The 25788-nt window shown below is 38.0% G+C and overlaps 1 protein-coding gene across 1 annotated transcript in view; it reads right to left on the bottom strand.

Moving 5' to 3' along the window:
• Window positions 1-25788, bottom strand: part of SLC15A5 (solute carrier family 15 member 5) — a 90704-nt gene that overhangs the window by 41761 nt on the left and 23155 nt on the right. The window contains exons 4-5 of the mRNA XM_019452090.2: window positions 18125-18345; window positions 13710-13896 (exon numbers count right to left, since the gene is read on the bottom strand). Coding sequence (XP_019307635.2) covers window positions 13710-13896; window positions 18125-18345 — 408 coding nt within the window. The remainder of the gene's footprint in view (window positions 1-13709; window positions 13897-18124; window positions 18346-25788) is intronic.

The following is a 25788-nucleotide window of genomic DNA, read 5'->3' as shown; positions in this document are numbered from 1 at the left end:
TGTTTATATGAGGCAATTTAATTCTTTGATTTTGCCATGAGTGTGTGTGTGTGTGTGTGTGTGTAAAACTGATAGCTGATTTAAATAAAAATATTCTATAATCATATTATTTAGCAATATTAACTTAGACAAACAACACCTAAAGATCTGCCTCTGGGAACCTTGAGTGGATGGTGGAGAAAGCCAGAGCTAGAGACCGGTACTTACTATTATAAGGCTTTCAGTATTATTTGTTTACTAACCTACACGTTTCCCTGAATCAAAGATAAATTCAACTATAAGAAGAAACACTTTTTTATGTATCACTGAGATAGGAAGAAATGCTTATGTAACACAATTTCAGAGATGACTTTATACATATATATGGTATTGCCGTGGACTGAATTATGTTCCTTCAAAATTCATTTATTGAAGTCCTAACCTCCAATGTGACTATTTGGATACAGGTTTTTAGAGAGCTAATTAAGGTTAAAAGAAGTCAGAAGGGTGGGGCCCTAATCCAATAAAACTAGTGTCCTTAGAAGAAGAGGAAAAGACATGATGTCTGTGCGTGAGTAGAGGAAAGGCCATATGAAGACATATCGAGAACAGGGCCATCTGCAAGCCAAGAATAGAGGCCTCAGGAAAAACCAAATCTTCCTACACCTTGATCTTGGACTTTTACCATCCAGAACTGTGAGAAAAAAATTTATGTTATTTAAGCCACCCATTCTGTGGTATTTTGTTATGGCAGCTATAGCAAACTAATGCATGTATGTTCAGGCATCACATAAAAATTCAGTTGTTCAAATTGCACGAATTATATTGTCCATGATAATCATGTCAACTGTAAAGAAAGTGTTGAGGTAGGTAAGAATAAGTTTTCAAACTTTCTTGTTTTAGAATTTGAATTCTATGAGAATCTTCGATGATACCCTTCATCCTCACTAATTTAGGATCATCCAGAGAAAAAAACATCATGTCTGCCCCCTCACTACTCTTTTTTTGGTTATCTCCTTGTACTATGTAAAAAAGGTTATATTTTATTCAGAAAAGTTTATAACATTAGAGGCAATAGCTTAGACAAGATATTAGCAATTTTTTTCTGTAAAGGCTCAGTAATAAACATTTTAGATTTTGTAAGGTAAAGGGCAAAATTTTGGAGATACGTCTGCAACAAGAGATAGAATATGTTTCTACAAATTTCTATTGATGAAATTCAAAATAATAATTCTTTTGGGGAGGTGATGGAATTTCACTTAATTGGTGTTTAGTTATCGTTTCTTAGGGCACCTGGTGGCTTAGTCAGTTAACCGTCTGACTCTTGATTTCAGCTCAGGTCACAATTTCATGGTTTGTGAGTTTGAGCCCTGCTTTGGGCTCTGTGTTGACAGCGTGAAGCCTGCTTGGGATCCTCTCTCACTCTCTCTCTCTCTCTCTCTCTCTCTTTCTGCCCCTCCCCTGCTCTCTGTCTTTCTCTCACACAAAATAAATAAATAAACATTAAAATTTTTTAAAAATGTTATTGTTTCTTATCATGAGATGAATAGCAAATGTTCATCTGTGAAAATAATTCTTAGTTTGCAGGCAGTGTAAAAACAAATGGTGGGCCAGATTTGGCCCTGGATTAGTCATCAGCTTTTATTGTCTACTCTGGCCTGATGAGAAATTGGGGCAGTTTTCTCTGGGCTCCTGCTCCCTGTACACAGGCATGAAGCACGACAGAGTGGTCTTTTGGTCTCTTTCTCTGTCCTTGATACTCAAAGAGTAGTCTCTGGCCAGCAGCACTTGGTATTACTTGGGAACTTGCTAGACACACAGAATCTCCAGCTCCACCCTAGAAGGACTGAATCAGATCTGTGTTTAAATAAGAACCTCAGAGATGCCAGTACACATTAAATTTTGAGAAGTGTGACTCTAGCATAAAGCACTATGAGACCTAATGTAGCAAAATCCAATGAAAGACGGTTCTCCAGACAATTTTGAGCAAAAGACAAATATTTAACTCATTTACCCAGATATTTTAGGGCAAAGCATATTTTTACCTGAAGGATCTAGATAACTACATTTGCTTTTTATTTGCCACTGCTCTCTGATGCTAGTGAAAAATGACTTTCTTAAAATTCAAAACAAAGTTTGATTCTAACCTAAATTTAATCCATTCCATTTTATTCTTAACTTGTATGAGATCATAACTCGTCTGAAGCACAGTGCAGTTTATCAGAATGTACACATTTAAAACTTCTAGCAGATCTGTATTTACAAGATAAAGCACATGGTTCCAAAGGAGATATTATATTCAGATAAATAATGTATGTTTTAATATTGGCTGTGTGGTTGTAGACAAGTCCATAAGAGTCTTGAAGCTCTTATAGTTTATTCTATTATCCTGCCATGTAATAATTTTCCAAATTAGACAACAATGAAATAAAGGAAAGTCAGAATTTATTCAAACATTGCCATTTCACACTGAAGCAAAATCTAATACTAAAAAACAGATATGTTAAGTTTCTTCAGTTATTGGTTAAATTTACTGACTGAGGAAACTATGGGTGTTTTTTTATGGGTAGTCTGATATATGAGTCTCTGATATGTAACACAACTGTGTGTATGAAATTCTATTGAGCCTTGATCCATGATTTTGGCAAATTTCCAGAATAAGAAATTTGCTCATGTGAGGACGTACTGGTGTCCATAAACCACTCTCACAGAGACAACTATAATTTTATTGTCATATGTATCTTCTGCCTTTGCAGAAGATATTACTTACCCACTATAAGAATGGCATGTTTTTTACATTTATTGTTCCTATTCCTGGTATGTTCCTATATTTGAACTGAGCTACTCATATTGTGTCTTTTGTTGCTCTGTAGACCACTGGAACTCAATTCAGGAGATTCAGCTTCAGTTTGTGTTTTAATTTCTAAGTATGGAGCAGGTAACTCATTATATAGAGATCAGATATACACATGTATCTATTAAGATATCAATTATCACTTCAGATGGTGTATTAGATGGTCTATGTTACCTCAAATATAATCCATTGTTGATGTCCACTCTAAAAGTAAGAACGCGAGAACATTAATGTGTGTTATTTTTTTTTAGAGAGAGAAAGAGAGCATGAGTGGGAGAGAGGGGCAGAGAATCTTAAGCAGGCTCCACGCCTGATGTGGAGCTTGATCCCACGACCCTGGGTTATTTAAAAAAAAATTTTTTTTAATGTTTATTCATTTTTTGAGAGAGAGAGAGAGAGAGACAGAGCATGAGTGAGGGAGGGGCAGAGAGAGAGGGAGACACAGAATCTGAAGCAGGCTCCAGGCTCTGAACTGTCAGCAGAGAGCCCGATGTGGAGCTCGAACTCATGAACCGTGAGATCATGACCTGGCCAAAGTCGGATGCTCAACTGACTGAGCCACCCATGTATGAAACAAATGAACAGTCGAATGAATGAATTATTCAGGCTAGATATTTATACATTACTTCTTTTAGTATTTACAGTTCCTCTCATCAGGTATTTTCAATGAGTATGTACTGTGATTGTTTTGAAAAACATGCATCAGTTCTAAAACTACAACAACAAAAACGTGGTTTTGCTAAAATAATCCTACTTTCTTTTTTTTTGTTGTTGTTGTTTATTTTTTAATATATGAAATTTACTGTCAAATTGGTTTCCATACAACACCCAGTGCTCATCCCAAAAGGTGCCCTCCTCAATACCCATCACCCACCCTCCCCTCCCTCCCACCCTGCCCTCCCTCCCACCCCCCATCAACCCTCAGTTTGTTCTCAGTTTTTAACAGTCTCTTATGCTTTGGCTCTCTCCCACTCTAACCTCTTTTTTTTTTTTTTTTTCCTTCCCCTCCCCCATGGGTTTCTGTTATGTTTCTCAGGATCCACATAAGAGTGAAACCATATGGTATCTGTCTTTCTCTGTATGGCTTATTTCACTTAGTATCACACTCTCCAGTTCCATCCATGTTGCTACAAAAGGCCATATTTCATTTTTTCTCATTGCCACGTAGTATTCCATTGTGTATATAAACCACAATTTCTTTATCCATTCATCAGTTGATGGACATTTAGGCTCTTTCCATAATTTGGCTATTGTTGAGAGTGCCGCTATAAACATTGGGGTACAGGTGCCCCTATGCATCAGTACTCCTGTATCCCTTGGATAAATTCCTAGCAGTGCTATTGCTGGGTCATAGGGTAGGTCTATTTTTAATTTTCTGAGGAACCTCCACACTGCTTTCCAGAGCGGCTGCACCAATTTGCATTCCCACCAACAGTGCGAGAGGGTTCCTGTTTCTCCACATCCTCTCCAGCATCTATAGTCTCCTGATTTCTTCATTTTGGCCACTCTGACTGGCGTGAGGTGGTATCTGAGCGTGGTTTTGATTTGTATTTCCCTGATAAGGAGCGACGTTGAACATCTTTTCATGTGCCTGTTGGCCATCCGGATGTCTTCTTTAGAGAAGTGTCTATTCATGTTTTCTGCCCATTTCTTCACTGGGTTATTTGTTTTTCGGGTGTGGAGTTTGATGAGCTCTTTATAGATTTTGGATACTAGCCCTTTGTCCGATGTGTCATTTGCAAATATCTTTTCCCATTCCGTTGGTTGCCTTTTAGTTTTGTTGGTTGTTTCCTTTGCTGTGCAGAAGCTTTTTATCTTCATAAGGTCCCAGTAATTCACTTTTGCTTTTAATTCCCTTGCCTTTGGGGATGTGCCGAGTAAGAGATTGCTACGGCTGAGGTCAGAGAGGTCTTTTCCTGCTTTCTCCTCTAAGGTTTTGATGGTTTCCTGTCTCACATTCAGGTCCTTTATCCATTTTGAGTTTATTTTTGTGAATGGTGTGAGAAAGTGGTCTAGTTTCAACCTTCTGCATGTTGCTGTCCAGTTCTCCCAGCACCATTTGTTAAAGAGACTGTCTTTTTTCCATTGGATGTTCTTTCCTGCTTTGTCAAAGATGAGTTGGCCATACGTTTGTGGGTCTAGTTCTGGGGTTTCTATTCTATTCCATTGGTCTATGTGTCTTTTTTTATGCCAATACCATGCTGTCTTGATGATGACAGCTTTGTAGTAGAGGCTAAAGTCTGGGATTGTGATGCCTCCTGCTTTGGTCTTCTTCTTCAAAATTACTTTGGCTATTCGGGGCCTTTTGTGGTTCCATATGAATTTTAGGATTGCTTGTTCTAGTTTCGAGAAGAATGCTGGTGCAATTTTGATTGGGATTGCATTGAATGTGTAGATAGCTTTGGGTAGTATTGACATTTTGACAATATTTATTCTTCCAATCCATGAGCAGGGAATGTCTTTCCATTTCTTTATATCTTCTTCAATTACCTGCATAAGCTTTCTATAGTTTTCAGCATACAGATCTTTTACATCTTTGGTTAGATTTATTCCTAGGTATTTTATGCTTCTTGGTGCAATTGTGAATGGGATCAGTTTCTTCATTTGTCTTTCTGTTGCTTCATTGTTAGTGTATAAGAATGCAACTGATTTCTGCACATTGATTTTATATCCTGCAACTTTGCTGAATTCATGGATCAGTTCTAGCAGACTTTTGGTGGAGTCTATCGGATTTTCCATGTATAATATCATGTCATCTGCAAAAAGCGAAAGCTTGACTTCATCTTTGCCAATTTTGATGCCTTTGATTTCCTTTTGTTGTCTGATTGCTGATGCTAGAACTTCCAGCACTATATTAAACAGCAGCGGTGACAGTGGGCATCCCTGTCGTGTTCCTGATCTCAGGGAAAAAGCTCTCAGTTTTTCCCCGTTGAGGATGATGTTAGCTGTGGGCTTTTCATAAATGGCCTTTATGATCTTTAAGTATGTTCCTTCTATCCCGACTTTCTCAAGTGTTTTTATTAAGAAAGGGTGCTGGATTTTGTCAAAGGCCTTTTCTGCATCGATTGACAGGATCATATGGTTCTTCTCTTTTTTTTTGTTAATGTGATGTATCACGTTGATCGATTTGCGAATGTTGAACCAGCCCTGCATCCCAGGAATGAATCCCACTTGATCATGGTGAATAATTCTTTTTATATGCTGTTGAATTCGATTTGCTAGTATCTTATTAAGAATTTTTGCATCCATATTCATCAGGGATATTGGCCTGTAGTTCTCTTTTTTTACTGGGTCTCTGTCTGGTTTAGGAATCAAAGTAATACTGGCTTCATAGAATGAGTCTGGAAGTTTTCCTTCCCTTTCTATTTCTTGGAATAGCTTGAGAAGGATAGGTATTATCTCTGCTTTAAATGTCTGGTAGAACTCCCCTGGGAAGCCATCTGGTCCTGGACTCTTATTTGTTGGGAGATTTTTGATAACCGATTCAATTTCTTCGCTGGTTATGGGTCTGTTCAAGCTTTCTATTTCCTCCTGATTGAGTTTTGGAAGAGTGTGGGTGTTTAGAAATTTGTCCATTTCTTCCAGGTTGTCCAATTTGCTGGCATATAATTTTTCATAGTATTCCCTGATAATTGTTTGTATCTCTGAGGGATTGGTTGTAATCATTCCATTTTCATTCATGATTTTATCTATTTGGGTCATCTCCCTTTTCTTTTTGAGAAGCCTGGCTAGAGGTTTGTCAATTTTGTTTATTTTTTCAAAAAACCAACTCTTGGTTTCGTTGATCTGCTCTACAGTTTTTTTAGATTCTATATTGTTTATTTCTGCTCTGATCTTTATTATTTCTCTTCTTCTGCTGGGTTTAGGCTGCCTTTGCTGTTCTGCTTCTATTTCCTTTAGGTGTGCTGTTAGATTTTGTATTTGGGATTTTTCTTGTTTCTTGAGATAGGCTTGGATTGCAATGTATTTTCCTCTCAGGACTGCCTTCGCTGCATCCCAAAGCGTTTGGATTGTTGTATTTTCATTTTCGTTTGTTTCCATATATATTTTAATTTCTTCTCTAATTGCCTGGTTGACCCACTCATTCGTTAGTAGGGTGTTCTTTAACCTCCATGCTTTTGGAGGTTTTCCAGACTTTTTCCTGTGGTTGATTTCAAGCTTCATAGCATTGTGGTCTGAAAGTATGCATGGTATAATTTCAATTCTTGTAAACTTATGAAGGGCTGTTTTGTGACCCAGTATATGATCTATCTTGGAGAATGTTCCATGGGCACTCGAGAAGAAAGTATATTCTGTTGCTTTGGGATGCAGAGTTCTAAATATATCTGTCAAGTCCATCTGATCCAATGTATCATTCAGGGCCCTTGTTTCTTTATTGACTGTGTGTCTAGATGATCTATCCATTTCTGTAAGTGGGGTGTTAAAGTCCCCTGCAATGACCACATTCTTATCAATAAGGTTGCTTATGTTTATGAGTAATTGTTTTATATATCTGGGGGCTCGGGTATTTGGCGCATAGACATTTATAATAGTTAGCTCTTCCTGGTGGATAGACCCTGTGATTATTATATAATGCCCTTCTTCATCTCTTGTTACAGCCTTTAATTTAAAGTCTAGTTTGTCTGATATAAGTATGGCTACTCCAGCTTTCTTTTGGCTTCCAGGAGCATGATAGATAGTTCTCCATCCCCTCACTCTCAATCTAAAGGTGTCCTCAGATCTAAAATGAGTCTCTTGTAGACAGCAAATAGATGGGTCTTGTTTTTTTATCCATTCTGATACCCTATGTCTTTTAGTTGGTGCATTTAATCCATTTACATTCAGTGTTATTATAGAAAGATATGGGTTTAGAGTCATTGTGATGTCTGTATGTTTTATGCTTGTAGTGATGTCTCTGGTACTTTGTCTCACAGGATCCCCCTTAGGATCTCTTGTAGGGCTGGTTTAGTGGTGACAAATTCCTTCAGTTTTTGTTTGTTTGGGAAGACCTTTATCTCTCCTTCTATTCTAAATGACAGACTTGCTGGATAAAGGATTCTCGGCTGCATATTTTTTCTATTTAGCACACTGTAGATATCGTGCCAAGCCTTTCTGGCCTGCCAAGTTTCAAAGGAGAGATCAGTCACGAGTCTTATAGGTGTCCCTTTATATGTGAGGGCACGTTTATCCCTTGCTGCTTTCAGAATTTTCTCTTTATCCTTGTATTTTGCCAGTTTCACTATGATATGTCGTGCAGAAGATCGATTCAAGTTACGTCTGAAGGGAGTTCTCTGTGCCTCTTGGATTTCAATGCCTTTTTCCTTCCCCAGTTCAGGGAAGTTCTCAGCTATAATTTGTTCAAGTACCCCTTCAGCACCTTTCCCTCTCTCTTCCTCCTCTGGGATACCAATTATGCGTATATTATTTTTTTTTAGTGTATCACTTAGTTCTCTAATTTTCCCCTCATACTCCTGGATTTTTTTATCTCTCTTTCTTTCAGCTTCCTCTTTCTCCATAACTTTATCTTCTAGTTCACCTATTCTCTCCTCTGCCTCTTCAAGCCGAGCCATCGTGGATTCCATTTTGTTTTGCATTTCGTTTAAAGCGTTTTTCAACTCCTCGTGACTGTTCCTTAGTCCCTCGATCTTTGTGGCAAGAGATTCTCTGCTGTCCTGTATACTGTTTTCAAGCCCAGCGATTAATTTTATGACTATTATTCTAAATTCACTTTCTGTTATATTATTTAAAACCTTTTTGATCAGTTCATTAGCTGTTGTTATTTCCTGGAGATTCTTCTGAGGGGAATTCTTCCGTTTGGTCATTTTGGAGAGTCCCTGGCGTGGTGAGGACCTGCAGTGCACTTCCCCTGTGCTGTGGTGTATAACTGGAGTTAGTGGGCGGGGCCGCAGTCCGACCCGATGTCTGCCCCCAGCCCACTGCTGGGGCCACAGTCAGACTGGTGTGTGCCTTCTCTTCCCCTCTCCTAGGGGCGGGATTCACTGTGGGGTGGCGTGTCCCGTCTGGGCTACTTGCACACTGCCAGGCTTGTGTTGCTGGGGATCTGGCGTATTAGCTGGGGTGGGTAGGCAAGGTGCACGGGGGCTGGAGGGGCAGGCTTAGCTCGCTTCTCCTTAGGTGATCCGCTTCAGGAGGAGCCCTGTGGCAGCGGGAGGGAGTCAGATCCGCTGCCGGAGGTTTGGCTCCGCAGAAGCACAGAGTTGGGTGTTTGCGCGGAGCGAGCAAGTTCCCTGGCAGGAACTGGTTCCCTTTGGGATTTTGGCTGGGGGATGGGCGGGGGAGATGGCGCTGGCGCCTTTGTTCCCCGCCAAGCTGAGCTCTGCCGTCCGGGGGCTCAGCAGCTCTCCCTCCCTTTGTCCTCCAGCCTTCCTGCTTTCCGAGCAGAGCTGTTAACTTATGACCTCCCAGACGCTAAGTCGCGCTTGCTGTCGGAACACAGTCTGTCCGGCCCCTCCGCTTTTGCCAGCCAGACTCGGGGGCTCTGCTTGGCCGGCGAGCCGCCCCTCCGCCCCGGCTCCCTCCCGCCAGTCCGTGGAGCGCGCACCGCCTCGCCGCCCTTCCTACCCTCTTCCGTGGGCCTCTAGTCTGCGCTTGACTCCGGAGACTCCCTTCTGCTAATCCTCTGGCGGTTTTCTGGGTTCTTTAGGCAGGTGTAGGTGGAATCTAAGTGATCGGCAGGACGCGCTGTGAGCCCTGCGTCCTCCTACGCCGCCATCTTCCGACCACCTCCAAAATAATCCTACTTTCAATGAAGGTGATTGGACCCCTGACTCAGTTTTTAATTTATCAAGCGCTTTGGCTCCAGTCAGAAAAGGAGTCTTTCATCACTGCTAATTATTAGAACAAGGAGAGTCACTGGTTATGTAAAAAGTGACCAAAACCTTGGCTGTCCCTACATCATAAAGGACTTGGAGTTAATTTGAATTTTCAAGTTTTTATTTTAAGGAGCAAGGTCTGGGAGATATTTGAATATACTTCATCCACATTTCAAATTAAATGTTATTTAAAAGCCAAGATAATTGCTACCTACTGTGTTGCACACTTCTGCTTTATGTAAGACTTAATAACAATCTTAATTAGGCTAATTTTAGTCAGATTAATACTTGTGTATGTCAGCACTAACTACTAAATACCACATACTGCAGGATTTTAATTAATGCTAAGGAAAGGAAATGCTCACAGTGTAAACATTTTGGAACTGAAAAAGGCTAAAATGAAGTATGCCCAATTATGACGAGGATAAATCACAATATCCCTGATTTTAGATTTTAGGTAAATTACGGTTGACTTTTAAACAGATACATCTGCTCACATGTCGTGTTAGGAAGATACAGGGGAAGATATTAGGAAGATAAAACTCAGAGCATATCAAGACTTTGCCTTTCACAGTTCCGGAAGGGTTTGAGATTTTTTTATTGTTAATACTGTGATATACTTTTTGATGGCTGTAGGTGATAAACTCAAGACTGTCGTATCTTGAATCAGAAACCCTTCTTTCGTTGCATTGTTTATGAGCTAGATAGAGAAAGTAAGTTTATTTTTTTCCTTTATTAAATTTCTAGCTTGACCAACTGAGATTTCCCCATCCCTCACCCTTGTCCTGGGCTGTGATGATCCACGTCCAACACGAGGCATCTGCACTGTCTGTACCATCTGCCTCCTTCAGTAGGACAGTCCCTTTAAGGGGAATGACTGGATGTGGAAGAGAGTTGGGTGTCTAAGCAGTAACTGCCCGTTGTAGTGATGAAAGGATTTTTTTCATTCATATCATAGCCTTAATTAGAAATAGCAGTAAGGATTCCAAATTAACAATGGTAATGTAACTACTATAATCTAGCAGTCATTTATAGCTCGTAAGTAGAATAATAATAATAATAATAATAATAATAATGCAATGGCCTTGAATTAGAAGACTTGAATTCAAATGGAACTTACTCTCTTTGAGACTCTTGATTTATTAAATGACGGTTTATCATGAGGCTAAATGGGATATGTATAGGAAGTGCCTAGGTTCAAATTAGGAACTCATACATATTTGTTCACAATGGGTGTACTTATATATTTCACTCACATTTTCAAGGAACTTGGGTTTAAAGTGAAAGGAAATTTTAATATTAGACTAACTCAGTTATGTACATTACCACAAAAAAATGTACCCAAGACTTGTGCTTGTATGTCCTGATAAAACTTGTTAATCTTCCATAATCATAAGCAGAAATATGGAGAACTTCAGCAAACATCTAGTTTTAAAAAATGCATATCATCACACTTTTTTTATACTCCCATAGCAAAATATTATGCAAATAAATGAACAAGTATGTAAATGAACAAATGAATGGAGCCTGGCTTAGAAACAACTGAATTCAGTATGCTGTACTCAAAGGAACATATCTTAGTTGTTTTTTTTTTTTTTTTAATGAGTCTAGTTTTTCCTTTTTTTCCCATCCAACAAGTCTGCTACCAATCTTGAAGGGGAATATTTAGTTCATATACATGAGATATGTTAGATAACTCTGCCTAACTTTCCTCCATCCATAAAAAACATACCCCTTTTAAAGAATAGACATGATTAAATATGCAAGAGTGGAGAATTGTCCAAGAGAAATTTGCTCATATTTAAAATGAATTTAAGATATCTTATTTTCAGGAAGGACTTCTAACATAGTTCTTTCAGCCATGTTGCATAGCATATTTTCCTAAAATGGCCCAAATTTTTTTAAATTAGTAATTAAGCATAATTTGGGAGCCCAGACTGGTTTTACATTATACTAGACAAGACTGCCAAAGTTTTTGGCATTTTGCAATATAAATTTATCCCCATTTTGTCCTGTATTCATTCTGTTTTAATAGTGTTCTTGCTGAAGGTATGTACAATCTCTTGTTTCTTGTTTTATCTTGAAATAGTGTTGGGCATTCACTAAATATTGGTTTTGGAATTTCTACATTGGCAAACCAAAAAGCACTTTTTAAGATTTAAGGATTGTCAAAACCTATTAAGATGTATAGTTTGCCTAAACCTATTACAATAAATAATGTTGGGGTTAGCCTCTTAAGAACTAAATCAAAAAAAGGTTATTTGCTAAAGGCCTCTATAACTGGAGATAACAAAATAAACCAAGGTAAATTACAAATCTACCTTGACATGTGATCTGAAGTGATCTTGTCGATGGCTTTGGTAAATAACAGGAAGCGTGCTCCCTAAAAGTAACTTCTACAAACAGAGAAACAGCCGAAAAATATAGTAACGGATGACTAAAAGGCTGCATGGTCTCCACTGATCTCTAAAGAGGAAGAATTATTAATAAAAATAGGTTAACCAAGAGAAGAGAATCTTCTAGATGCCTGACCCTGAATAGTTCAATGGAGTTATTTCTTAAGTAGACACTAAAACATTAGGTTACCATCATATGATATTTCTTAAGAGTTTAAAGTGCCTTTGCTTTCTGTTTATGCCCACCAATTAGGCCTGTCCCCTACACATGATGATTCAATACTACTTAACATTTATAGAACTTTCACTATGTGTCAGGATACGCTTCAGGCACTGATGTCATTCAGAGTGATTCTGAAAGTCTTCCAGAACAAAGGGACCCCAAATTTATGGAGGATATGCCCCTCAGTGAACGAAAGAAGTGAACTAGAGGACAAGAAAGGTTAAGTGGATTTTCAAGGTCGCCCACGTCTAGCTTAGCCACAGAGCACAGGCTGAGACCCAGATCTCCTGTTCTGGGGTTCAGCCTGGTTTTGCTGTACCAATGCCTCTTCCTGTTTCATGGCAGTGCTTGAGGGACAGGAGCAAGGTAGAGGAGTGTGTGATCCGAACGGTCTTCATCTCCTTCTCTCCCACTGCAGTCAGAGAAATTTTGTTTTATGGTTCTCCTGATTGTGTTCTGGGTAAGATGACCTAATTTTTTTTCACTTTAAAAAATGAGAGTAGAACTTTAGTGTTCTCACTATAACAACAAGAAAGCAGCAGTAATGTGAGGTAAAGGATGAGTTAACTAACCTTATTGTGGTAAACGCTTTGCAATATATCGATGTATCAAATCATTACATTGCGCACCTCAAATTTACACAATCTTATATGTCAAGTGAGCTGGAAGATCAATAAAACTGGAAAAAAATGTTTGAAAATTATTGCTATATACCTTACTATTTGAATAAGTGCAATGAGAAGCTGTGAGTCACAGTATTAATCTTTAGGAAATTTTGCTACTGGTTCACAGGCTAATGCCTCCCAAGAACAGCCAGACATTATTTTTGGGTTTCATCACCTGTGTTAATTTTTTAAAGCTTGTTTGTTAATTAACTGATTTTAACTATTTAGTTTTGAGAGAGAGATTGAGAGAGAGAGAGTGCGAACGAGCATGGGGGGGGGGGGCGGGAGGGGAACGAGAGAGGGAGACAGAAGACCCAAAGCAGGCTCTGTGCTGACAGCAGAGAGCCCAGTGCAGGGCTTGAACTCACAAACTGTGAGATCATGACCTGACCCAAAGTCAAGAGTTGCACACTTAACTGACTGAGCCACCCAGGCACCCCTTCCTGTGTTAAGTTTTAAAAACATAGTTAGCACTGATTTAGGAATAAAGACCGCCTCAATCGAGGAAAGATAGGCCATTCGGTGGTCTTGGAAGTTTCACCATGTCTTTATATCAGCTGTGTCCTCTGAGGAGGTATAAAAGGATGGGAAGAAAATGGGGCACGGATGTCCGCAGAGAGACTTGAGAAGCTGCATGTTATGACTCTCGCATTCACTTTCCTCCCAATTTGTCAAAATCGGTCTCTACTCCGCAACATATAGCTAGCTTAGACCTTAGCAGAGTGTTGTGTATTTTACAAAGTTGCAAACAATTCACCTGAGATGGTCAGTTGTACTTACTAATGCATGCCAACAGAAATGATCCATCTCTCTTAGAAGGAAAGAGGCAGGTACTGAAATACTCCATAAAAGGAGCCAGAATTAGTAGTGGGAGAATGCTGACGACATTCATTGCTGCAATTGGCAGGAGAAATCCATCCAAATTCAGGTTAGAATTCATGGTCTGCACATAATATCCTGAAGGAATCTGTATTTGAGGGGGAAAGGAACTGGCATCAAGATAGTGATTTAACTTTGCAGACAGCATCCTGCAGATGATGTCCTTGCCCCTTACACATTCTCTGGGGCAGATGAGCTGGATGTTCCCCAGATCTTCAACGTCCCAACTATGAGCTGAGAAAAGGCAGTATGAGTTCTATTTAGTCTTTGGCAAAACTACTGATTCTTTATGGAGGAAGCTTTTGTCCTTCAGTCTAACTTCTTACTTCTCCTATGGAAAGTGCTTAGGATGACACATAAGAAATCAAATGACATATAAAAAGTATATAATTTTCCATATAAACAAATAGACTTTTTTCCCCAAACAACAAACTAAAAACCAGTAGAAAGTATTAAGGATGTTTCTTTTTAACCTGATGAAAAAAATTGGGGGCTAGAAAAAAAATCCTTCAAATAGCATGTAGTTTGGTGACAAAATAGATAGGAATGATTTTTTACTAAGAAGAGGGGCCCAGGGTAGAAACATAGCACTCGTAGCAGGTTGCCTTTGTGGGCTCCTTGGATTGGTTTCACTTCTACAATGAGAAGAGAACACAAAAAAAGAGAAAAAATATATACTTGTGTTTACACTCTCGTTTTAAACTAAGTATGTGACACTGGAGGACCACAAAGGGAGCTGCATGAAAAAGATCTGCATAATAAACTAGCAGATAAGAAATGAAAACACAAACAAAAACCCCCAAAAACCAAAAAGCAAAAACAAAGAAAACTTCTACCCCATCCCAAACTCTCAGTGTAGTGTCTGAATTTCTTCATTTTTAAAATAACCCTGGGACACCTGGGTGGCTCAGTTGGTTAAGTGTCCGATTTCAGCTTGGGTCATGATCTCACGGTTCATGAGTTCGAGCCCCGCGTTGGACTCTGTGCTGGCAGCTCAGAGCCTGGAGCCTGCTTCGAATTCTGTGTCTCCCTCTTTCTCTGCCTCTCCCCTGCTCATGCTCTGTCTCTGTCTCTCTCTGAAAAATAAATAAACACTAAAAAAAAAATTTAAATAACCCTAATAATTTTCACTGAAAGCCTAACCCTAACTTGGAGCCTGTTCACATGTTCCAAACCTCTTGTTAATAAGCACAGTGTCACAGGAAAGAGGGCGTCTCTTCACTTTTCTAGTTTGTGAACTTTGTTGCAATCACTCACTATTATTCATAGTGCATAGTGTTTCTTTAATTCCCACTGGAACACAAAGCTGCTAAGTGGCTTGGAGAGGAAGTCACCCCAAATCTGTCCTTAAGAAATGGATTCTCCAAACCATTTTTCTGGCCGTGCATTCACCGCAGTAAGACTTCTGCCTTATCGCTGTATTGGGAGAACAGCACTACTCAAATACCCGAATGATAACTTCCTGTTTGAAACTTTCACTGACTCCTTCTCTGTTATCAATTGCACTATTTCAGAGGGCAGAAGAGTCAGAGTCATAAGTGCAGCTGTTAACGAGCCCACCGCTTGTAAAATGAGCCTATTGCAACGTTAACTGCCTAAACCCAGGAATGGACCGTATTTTCAGGGACATTCTTTCTATCTCTATAAAATTTGTCCTGGTGATAATTTATCTTCCAGTCTTTAATTTGACCTTTAGGATTATAAACAAAGATTGCTTTGGTTGAATTCAGATGGCAAGACTGAAGGGAAAAATTAGCTAGTTCTGCCCTAGTTTAATAAAATTATTAAGCACGTATCCCCCAATCAGAGGAAAATGAAAGATGTTTTTTAAAAAAAATGCTGGCAGCAGATCGGCTCTAAGACTGAAAGGCTCCCAGCATAACTTGGGAGTTTCTGTTACTGATTTCAAATGAGAATTATTGTTAATAGGAATAAAGTTATTATCGGCATGAATCACAGACACAGAAACCTGTTAACTTAATAATGTGGTGAATGTACTATTAATCTTTAGTGAAGCAATATTAATATATTGCCTAATTTAAGAAAAGGCTCCAGTGTCTTGAAAGCTTGAAATCATTTCTGCTTCTGCCTCAAGTTCTGAAATCATCCCCTTTTAAAATTTTAAATACTTTTATTTCATACAAGCCTCTGAGTATTCAGAAATAATTGCTGTCAATAGAGATTCATTTTCACCTTTGAGTGGCCAGTAATGTCAAATGGCAACATCATGAGCCTTAATATCAACATATTTTAAATGTATGCCTTGGAACTGAAGGTCAATAATGGCTACTAAATTTAAAATATGGAATTCGAGGATGTTTTATTCTTGGTGCTTTGATCGCCTTTATGCTGGTGATTATTTCATCTGAAGGTAAAAATCTAATTTCAGCCTGTCCCGTTGGAAGTTTCCTCCACCTCCCTTGAGAAATACATTCTAAACTTTTTTGAAAAATCTTTCTGGCATGATATTAGTGTGTATGATTTTGGCACCCGTACATCTGTGTCAGGGGTTTTTAACCCGGCTGCAAGGGAGGCATTGTGGGGAACAGAAAAGCGTGGTTGTTGATCCCAGCCCTGAGTTGAAATGCCATTTTTAGTAAGGTGACTGTAAGCAAGGTGCAAGTTACTTAATGTCTCTGAGCCTCAGATTTAACATCATAATATCAGCCATCGTAAACTTGCTGTGGGAATTAAATGAGATACTATGATGTCATCTTTTAGGAGCTGTGACACATATAAGTGATCAATAACTGGGCCTCTAGATTTAGTGAGATAGTTAAAAGTTGGTTTATTGAAATATATGGTAATTTATGTCAGATTAAAAAATTATGTCAGTTTGCAAAAAAGGCTTGAATTTAATAAAAAAAATCAAGTGTCACTGCGTTATGAAGATAAATTTGTGCTGATTGCATAGAAGGTTTGAGGCTAGCTATGGACCACTTAGTAATTTTGTACTTATTATTAATTTTATCATTTTAAGATGTATATGATATTAATGATCATTTATACTGGTAATATTTTTGTCTTTTTGTGCTAGTTCCTACTGTGGAGTCAGGAGGGAGGCTGAATCTACTAAATCAACTTAGCTTTCATGTATTGTTTACAGCAAGGGTTCTTGGGAAACTTTTTGCAAAGGGCCACACAGAAAAAATTTCCACATACTGATTCTATTGCAACCACTGGACCCTGCTGCTTCATACATAAGGAGACATAGAATGGCTGTGTTCAAATAAAACTTTATTTATTGACCCTGAATCTTGAATTTGATAGAATTTTCATGAGCCATAAAATAGTTTTTTATTTTGATTTTTTTTCAAGCATATGAAAATATAAAATCCATTTTATCTTGCATATAAAAAAATTTTATCTTGCAAAAAAAAAAAAGCGGTGGGCTGGATTTGGCCTGCAGGCAGTAATTTGCTGACCCCTAGTCTATTAGAGCAAGCATTATACTACGAGCCAGCAGGTAGATTTGTTTTTCCTTTCATAATTGTGTGACTTAGCCATCCCTTCCAAAAATCGCTTAATTTTACTGAGCGTCGGTTTCTTCTTCAACAAACGAAGTAGTTGAGTAAATTAGTCTCTAAGTTTCTTTTCAGCTCTATTGCTCTAGGATTTGTGAATATAACTCAGATCATTAGCCATTTAAATTTCAAGTTGTGGGCTGACAGCAAATATAGTCCTGAATTTCTTCAAAGACTTTATAATCATTTATATTTCTTCCTAAGAAAGTTAGTCTTTGACCATTATCACATTGGAATTATTTTTTATCACATATATTTATAAAAGTTGCTTTGGCCTTGCTGTTTTTCCCTTTCATTTCTCCACCGCATAGGGACTGAATCACCAAGGAACTAAGGGTGGGTGGGGAAAGAATCACTTGTTCATTAGCACATGTACTTAAGAGTACAGTGGAGGTGGTACTTCAATCAGTCAAGTTAGCTACATGTGAGTACTGGCTTTTAAAGGTTTAATGAAGGAGGAAGGCAAAACCTTTGGTTAAAAAAAGGTGGGGGAATTGCCCATAGATTTCATTTTTTCATGCATTGCTCTTATGCCTTGTGAACATGCACTCCGAAATATCGTCCACAATTTCTGGAAGACATTTCTCGTTTTACATACTAGGTTCTCAGGTATACCTCTGCCTGACCCCACTTGTCTCTTCAAATTAGAGCCTGTAATGATGAGAAGCATTTATGGGATAACTGCCTGACAAAGTATATGAGAAGAGCTTGTTGGGATGAAAATAGTTACTGGTAAGGTTCACATGCAATCATTTTATTGTTTTGGGGGTAATATTAATTACCCCTCCTTACCTGCATGATGCATATTCTGTAAAGGAGCTGAAAAATGAGGAGAGGGAGACAGGTGAAGAAAAATTTTGTATCTTCCACGTGAAGCTCACTGTAGCAGCCACCATTTTTTTTCTTGGCGTGGTCTAACCAGCTGGTCACATCTCTGGCAAGACGGCAATATTGCAGACAGCATGTTTTCAGTGCATTAACAAACACCCCAAAGGTTGTCAGGAGGGAGTAGCCTGCAATGAATTTGAAATGTTATGTATTAGTAAAGGAATTGTTCTTCAATTTTCCAAGATGTCAATCAGAAAGATGACAATTGCAAGGATGAAGGGCAGTAAAGTGAGCGAGAAGGTTTTAGCACTCAAGGGGCTGAATTCAAAGGAACAAGCTTCTGACAAGGGTTCTGGCATCCTGGTGACCAGCCCAAGGTGGTGCTTGACAGCTGATGTAAAAAATGAAAAAAGTAAGATCAATGGGAACATACTAAAAAGGGAAGAAAGGTGACAAAATAAAACACCAAAGTAAGAAATTCCACAATCTCTTAGAAGTCTAACTCATTAATGAACAAGACAACCAGAACTTTCTTTTACAGCCTTAACACAAAGAACTATTACTATTTTTTTAATATAAACTCTTATATAAATAATCCTCACTTGTCAGGTAGAGGGTGGTTTCTTATTTTGACATGGAAATGAAGCAAAATGTATTCTCTGCTTTGACTTTATCCTTGAATTTCAGATATAAGGTTAAACTTTGAACCCTTCAAATGACTTTATACATGTTGATAGTGTCACTAAAAGTTCAGATTGGATTAGCTGGCTTTTGACTTTTCCAGTAGTTTCCTCTGGGTTTATATGGCTGTCACTTTGGCATCAGAAGCATTTTATTGCTTCAGATGTTAGCAGTCACTTACTGCTCGTGATTTGCAACCTCATTGTTGCTTTTTTTTTTTTTTTATGATCTTTCAGATTCCACCTTTTCTTTGACTCCATTAGGACTTCCTGATACAAAACAGATAAGAGACTACCCCCCCCCCACCCTGTTTAGTTAGCAATTCAGTGCGCCATCATAATTGTTACAATTTTTCATAGTACTCCCTTGACCAAATAAACCCTTCCACAAATTACATAGACACCAAACCATGGTTGAGGGATAAATGATATAATAAATGTAAAAATGTTTGAGTTTCTCCCAAGAAGGCCGCTATAAAAACGCAGAGTATAGTTTGATTGTCATTTTGTTTACGTTCAAGTTTCCCACAATAAAATGCTAGATGAAATACATTCTAACCAAATTCATTTAAATGCCACAGAGTATTGGTTTTTATATTTAAATAAAGAATATTTATTAATATTTCTTTTTATGGTTATAGAGTGATTATATTGATTTGATCTCTTTTAAGAGTTGTAATAGACCTATTATGTCAGGCTTTGATTAATTGAGGAAGCTGGGGGCCTGGTAATTGAATATGGAACCTTTAACCTCTAAGTCACTGAATCAAATCCAGCCCAAATTGGTAGTGACCAAGAATGATTACAGCAGTGGCTCTTTGGTGGCCTCTGTGAAGTGTGTTGAGGTCAAGTGGAAGTATGTCGGAATAATTGCATCTCCTATGAGCTCATATCTGTAGTCACTATTGCCAGACACAGATGAAAGCCCAGGGACTGAGAGGGCCAAGGGAACAGAAGCACCTGTGAGTGGTTGTGTCTCTTAGGAAAGAACAGGGACATCTTTTTATTATTGCAGGAAGAACTGCTCTATTATGAGACTTTCCTAGCTATTTCAATTAGTTGAGTTAAGATTTTAGTAAGACGAGAGCTGAGAATGTCTTGATGAACAGTCTGGAGACTGAATTTGAACAGTTCTGGGTGAGGAGGCTTAACTCCCTGACATTCCCTTGTGATCTCGCCTCTGTTGCTCATCAACCTGTTCTCTGCTCACCTTTTACAAAAGAGTGCTGTGCAGATAGTAGGGTTATTACTGGCATTAATCCAACATGTTCTATGCTTTCAAATAGGCTTTATGATGAAATGATAACTATTCACAAGAAGAAAGAGTATTTCCAAAAATATTCTCCCTAATTTTCTATTTTTTAAATTCAGGAAATTACATTAAATACGTTTTGAACTCATTATTCCTTTTTTGTTTAAGTAAGTCACTATTTGTTGCAAAATAAGCTTGCATCTGCTCTTAATGCATGGTAAGTTGATACCTGCAGTATTATTAAACAGTTAAATATCTTTATCATTTCTATTTTTTTTTTCATTTTTAAGAGTTAGAGAGTGCAAGTGAGGGAGAGGCAGAAAGAGAGCAGCCCTGTCTGTGCTGACAGCAGCCCTCCCGATGTGGGGCTTGAACTCATGAACTACAAGATCATGACCTGAGCTGAAGTCGAATGGTCAACCGATTGAGCCACCCAGGTACCCCGCATATTATTTCTAAGGAGAAGTAGTTTAGATTATTGCTTCTTGAACTAGTTGTGTTAAAAAAAGGTTTTTAAAAAAAGTCTCAACTATTATGGTCAATACATTTTTAAAATATAATAAAATGGAATACCTAAAGAATAAAACAAAGACATATAAAATATAAATCCTGATATTTTTATTATTACATTCAACAGACATAAAATCTAACTTTCTGTAAATATTCCTACATGTTTTCTCTCAGTGTCTATATTTATTTTGTTGCACTCCAGTAACAAACAGTTCATTGATCAGCACTTCTCCGCGGGCAAGGCTTTGAGTAGCACTGGCTTCAACTGAATACACACTTTGAAAAATGAATTTATTTAAACAAGTAAAATTATATCTGATAGGGTGATATGAAACAACAAAAACAAAATGGTTAAGAACAAGAAATGACTGGGGCGGCCGGGTGGCTCAGTTGGTTAAGCATCCAACTTTGGCTCCGGTCATGATCTCACAGTTTGTGGGTTTGAGCCCCGTGTCGGTCTCTGTGCTGACAGCTCAGAGCCTGGAGCCCCCTTCGGATTCTGTGTCTCCCTCTGTCTCTGCCTCTCCCCTGCTCATGCTCTGTCTCTGTCTCAAAAATAAATAAAACATTAAAAAATTAAAAAAAAAAAAAAGAACAAGAAATGATCGATAATGAATGAGGTCTAGAATTTTAGCTAGGCCAGCAAGGGCACATAATTGATTCCAAACAAATGTGAATGCAATAATTCATTCATTCAACATATTAAGTAGCTACTATGTGCCCAGGACTTTCATTCTTGAGAATATAGTGGTGAACAAGACTCACAAATCCCTCAGTTATCTTTCTGGTGGGAGAGACACTAACCAAGCAGAAAAATATCAGGTGAGTTCAATGATGAAACCAAAATGGACTGATAAGACAGACACTCATTATGAGATACAGACACAACCAAAAGAGTGGAAATTTGAACTGAGGACTGAATGACTGGAAGTAGGGAAAAGACATGGAGGAAGCATATGCCAGGCATGTCATAGGGTAGAAATGAGCTGAGAGAGATTCAGGAATGGTACAGGTCGATGAGGCAATAGCTCAGTTAGTAAGAAGATTGGAAGGAAGTGAGGCCCAAGAGTTGGTCAGAGATCAGACTTTACAGGCTAAAGTATGGAGCTTGGAGTTTCCCCGCCTCAGTGTTATGGGAAACCATTAAAAAATTTTATGCAGAGGAGAGATATTATAGGATGTGTACTTGGATAATACATTTTGGAAAACAAGAAGGGAAGCTGAGAGAGGGCGAGAGGTAGTGGTGACTTGGATGTAGTGGTAGCAAAGAAGAGAAGCAGACAGGATAGGATGTATGTTTGAACAACTGGCAGTATTTTCTGATGTGGGGGGAGTTTGAGCAAAAGAGAAAATTTGAGGATGACTACTTATTTTTCTCCTAAAAAACTGGGTGTGGGTGACTTACACTGAGACAGGGAACACAGGAAAGGGGCTCGGTTGCAGTTGAATGAATCAGGAGTTGAATTTTGGTCAGGTTAAGTTTGAGAGGACCATTAAAAAACCAAGTTAAAATGTTGAGCCTTGTCTTCAAGAAATGTACGAAAATCTCTTATCTTCTAATGACTTATTTTCTATTCATTTTTGAGAGCTCATATATTTTTGTTTCTGTATTTGATTTTATTATTATCTATTTTTATTTTTTTTAAGTCAGCTTCATGCCCAGAGTGGAGCCCAACACAGGGCTTGAACTCACAACCCTGAGATCAAAACCTGAGCTGAGATCAACAGTCGGATGCTTAACTGACTGAGCCACCCAGGAGCCCCCTTTGTATTTTTATTTTGATGAGGTTTTGAGAGAGAGCAATGAATGCATGGTCAATCTACAATTTGATTAGATGTCTTATTTCTGAATTTCACAATACATATATATGAATGGAAAAGGGAGAGAAACTGTGTAAGAATGTATTAAATTGAAAAGTAAAAGTTTTCCACCATAAAGAAAGGTCCAATAGAAGTTGGATATGTGAGTTTCAAGGTGAGGTCAATATGAACTTGAGTGTTTTGGGGTATAGTTGCCATTACAAACTGTGGGATTAGCGATCACTTAAGAAAAGAGTGTGGGAAGACATGGGGTCCCTGGAATGCATCCTAGGGCTCCACATCAGTTAGAAGACTATCATGGGAGAAAAGTTAGCCAAGGCAATTGAGAAGGAGTAGATAAGGTACTATACAGGTTTTAAGTCAGAGGGAAAGAAGGCAGGGATGTAGCAAGCCTAAATTGATCAGCTGGACTGGGAGGGAGTCACAAGGTAGCTAGAGAAGGCAAGGGAAGGAACTGTACAGTAATCTGTCTGCCCAAGGAGAGCAGCGGTTGTCCCATCAAACCGTGGAGTTATCCCCGAATGTTAGGGATATCCTGTTGAAAACATCTACGTCTAGATATCGCACCATCTTCTTGGATTCATCCATTAGACTTAATAGAAAATTCAAGCCTTCTGTACAAATAATTTTGGGTGTCGTGTAGACTCAGCTTTTTTAAAAAATCCATTGTCATTATAATTTTCAAATTGCTTTTCTGCACCAGGAGCAGAAATGGGAAGTTGAAAAAAAAAAAACTGGAATGAAAATACAATGGAGACTTCAAGCTCTGGTTCAAATGTGCATGGCAAACACACCAGGCGTGCACATTTTAAAATAAAACAGATGAGCTATTTTAAATGTTTTATTGCAAAACTTAAAGATTGTAGCTATTACTATTTAAAAAAAACTTTAGAAAGCAATTTTTCTATTCTTTGTACCTTTAAGTCCTTGGCTCTGATGTTCTGCTCCTCTGACCTTGATCTAATCATGAATATCTATGCTACTTAATTATAATAAAAAAAGCCTACATTGCACTCTGATGGTAGATGCACATTTTTTCTTCTTTGGTCACCTGCCAGTTCTCAAAATTATAGCAGTGGGAAGAAATGCAAATGAAGGCCGTGCTTGACAGCTAAACATAATGGAATGCATGGTCCACATTTGAAAAGTTACCTTAAAATAAAAGGTAGCATATAAAAAATCATTTCTTTAAGGTCACCTATGGCTTTGAATTACAGCTTTGAGGAATTTCCAATTTAGTCATCAGAGAAGAAGAAGCCAAAATAAGGATTATATACTTTTCTAAGAGGGAAGACAGAGTTTTACCACATCATAGTTGGGTGATCTTATAACTCAAAAATAGAAAACAAAACAAAACTAAAAACAACAAGGTATTCACTTTATAGAGTATTGTGTAAAGTAAACTACCCGCGAACATTTTCTATTATACTTTTGGTTGCTGGTAATAAAATTTTTCCTTGTAAATTTCCAAAGAAGGGTTACTTTATCATATGTTAAAATATGTAACATATGGACTACAAATAGATTGGCGGTGAACAGTTGATTATATGTATCTGTTCTTACTTGAAGAATTGCATTTCTTAATTCAAATAAGTTTATTCTCAAATAAGAAATCAGGAAGCAAATGGATGGATGGTGTATCATTATTTAGAAAAATTTGCATCTAAAAATGTTATGTATATATAAAATTTTAAAAATTGTAAAGATATATATTCACAAAAATCCAGAAGTATTTGATAATTACACACTCCAAAAACGGCTAACATTGTCTTTCAATAAAACTCTATACTTTCCATTTTTCTCTTTTTTGCTATCTGGGGCTGACAAAGACTGTCTCTCAGACACCTTTTTTGCACATTGAACCCATTCCACAGACCATCAGGAGGATGTGCACTGCTTAGCTGTGATCCACAGACCATAGGACTCTGACAAACAGGGGCAGGGGCTTCTGTGTATGATATTTTCCATGCTCCCATATGTAGTATAATAAAGTGGGCTCCGGTCTGAGAAAAATAAGGCTTGGGTTCTGGTTCCACTTCAGCTATTTTCCACGAGGTCCTTGGTAAGTCTTTTATTTAATTATGCCTCAGTTTCTGCACTCAGTTTAATGATAACAGACACTGAACATTTACCATATTCCAAGCATTTATCAGACACGGGAATACCCAATTATAATTATAAGTAGATAGTTTCAAAATAATATGGTAGATAGGGGCGCCTGGGTGGCTCAGTCGTTATCCAACTTCGGCTCAGGTCGTGATCTCACGGTCTGTGAGTTTGAGCCCCACATCGGGCTCTGTGTTGACAGCTCAGAGCCTGGAGCCTGCTTCGGATTCTGTGTGTGTGTCTTTCTCTCTGACCCTCCGCCCACTCATGCTCTGTCTCTCTCTCGGTGTCAAAAATAAATAAACATTAGAAAAAATTTAAAAACAAAATAATATGGTAGATAAAATGGTAAAGATTCGAAGAGGTGCTGCTTCATATACTGCAGAGCAAAGCATATGGAGTCTGAGCTATGAAAGGATACATGGTACCCACTCTGCCCACGTCACAGGTATGGGGGAGGGAAGGATGAAGTAACATTGGTGAATGTATTTAATTTTTAAAAATACAACTCACTGCATCATTCTTAGTGATAGCAGCTGTATAGACAACTATACAGTAAAAAAAAAATGTTAGAAATTAAGGCCACAGTCAGACAAGATAGATAAATAAATTGTCAGACTGACCAAAGGAACAGAATAGAAACTCCAGCAGTGCAAGTGACTGTATACAATGAAGGTGGCATCTCACATTAGTGGGGAAAATGTAGACTTTTAAATAAGTGAGGCTGGATAAGTTGAGAGTTACAAAGAAAAGTGATAAAGTTGAGTTCACTCTTAAAACCTATTTTAATATACTTCGAAATGGGTCAGAGATACAAAGGTAAAAAAAAAAAGAATATGAAAACTGACATAAAACATGAGAGCATTTCTTTATAATCTGAAAGTGAGGAAAACTTTTCCAATATGATTCAAAATATAGAAGCAATTAGGGAGAAGAATGATAAATTTTATTATAAACATAACCACTCCCCCCAAAGAAAAGACAAAACAGACTTAAAAATCTTGTGCATGGAAAATAACACAAGAATGGAAGTTAAAAGATATTTGATAAATGGGGAATAATATTTATAACTTTTATCATATACAAAGAGTTAACATCTCCACTATAGAAAAATCTTCTAAAAAATCAAAAGTGCACAATCCTATAGGGAAAAAAATGGACTAGATGTATGAATAGATAGTTCACTGAAAGACATACAAATTATTCTAAGCATTGAAAAGACATTGGTTCAACTTTTCTCATAATAAAGGAAATGTCAA

Source organism: Panthera pardus, unplaced genomic scaffold (assembly GCF_024362965.1).
Source record: "Panthera pardus isolate Hobbes unplaced genomic scaffold, ASM2436296v1 HiC_scaffold_6, whole genome shotgun sequence".
Taxonomy (NCBI): domain Eukaryota; kingdom Metazoa; phylum Chordata; class Mammalia; order Carnivora; family Felidae; genus Panthera; species Panthera pardus.
This window is presented reverse-complemented; position numbering and strand designations above follow the sequence as displayed.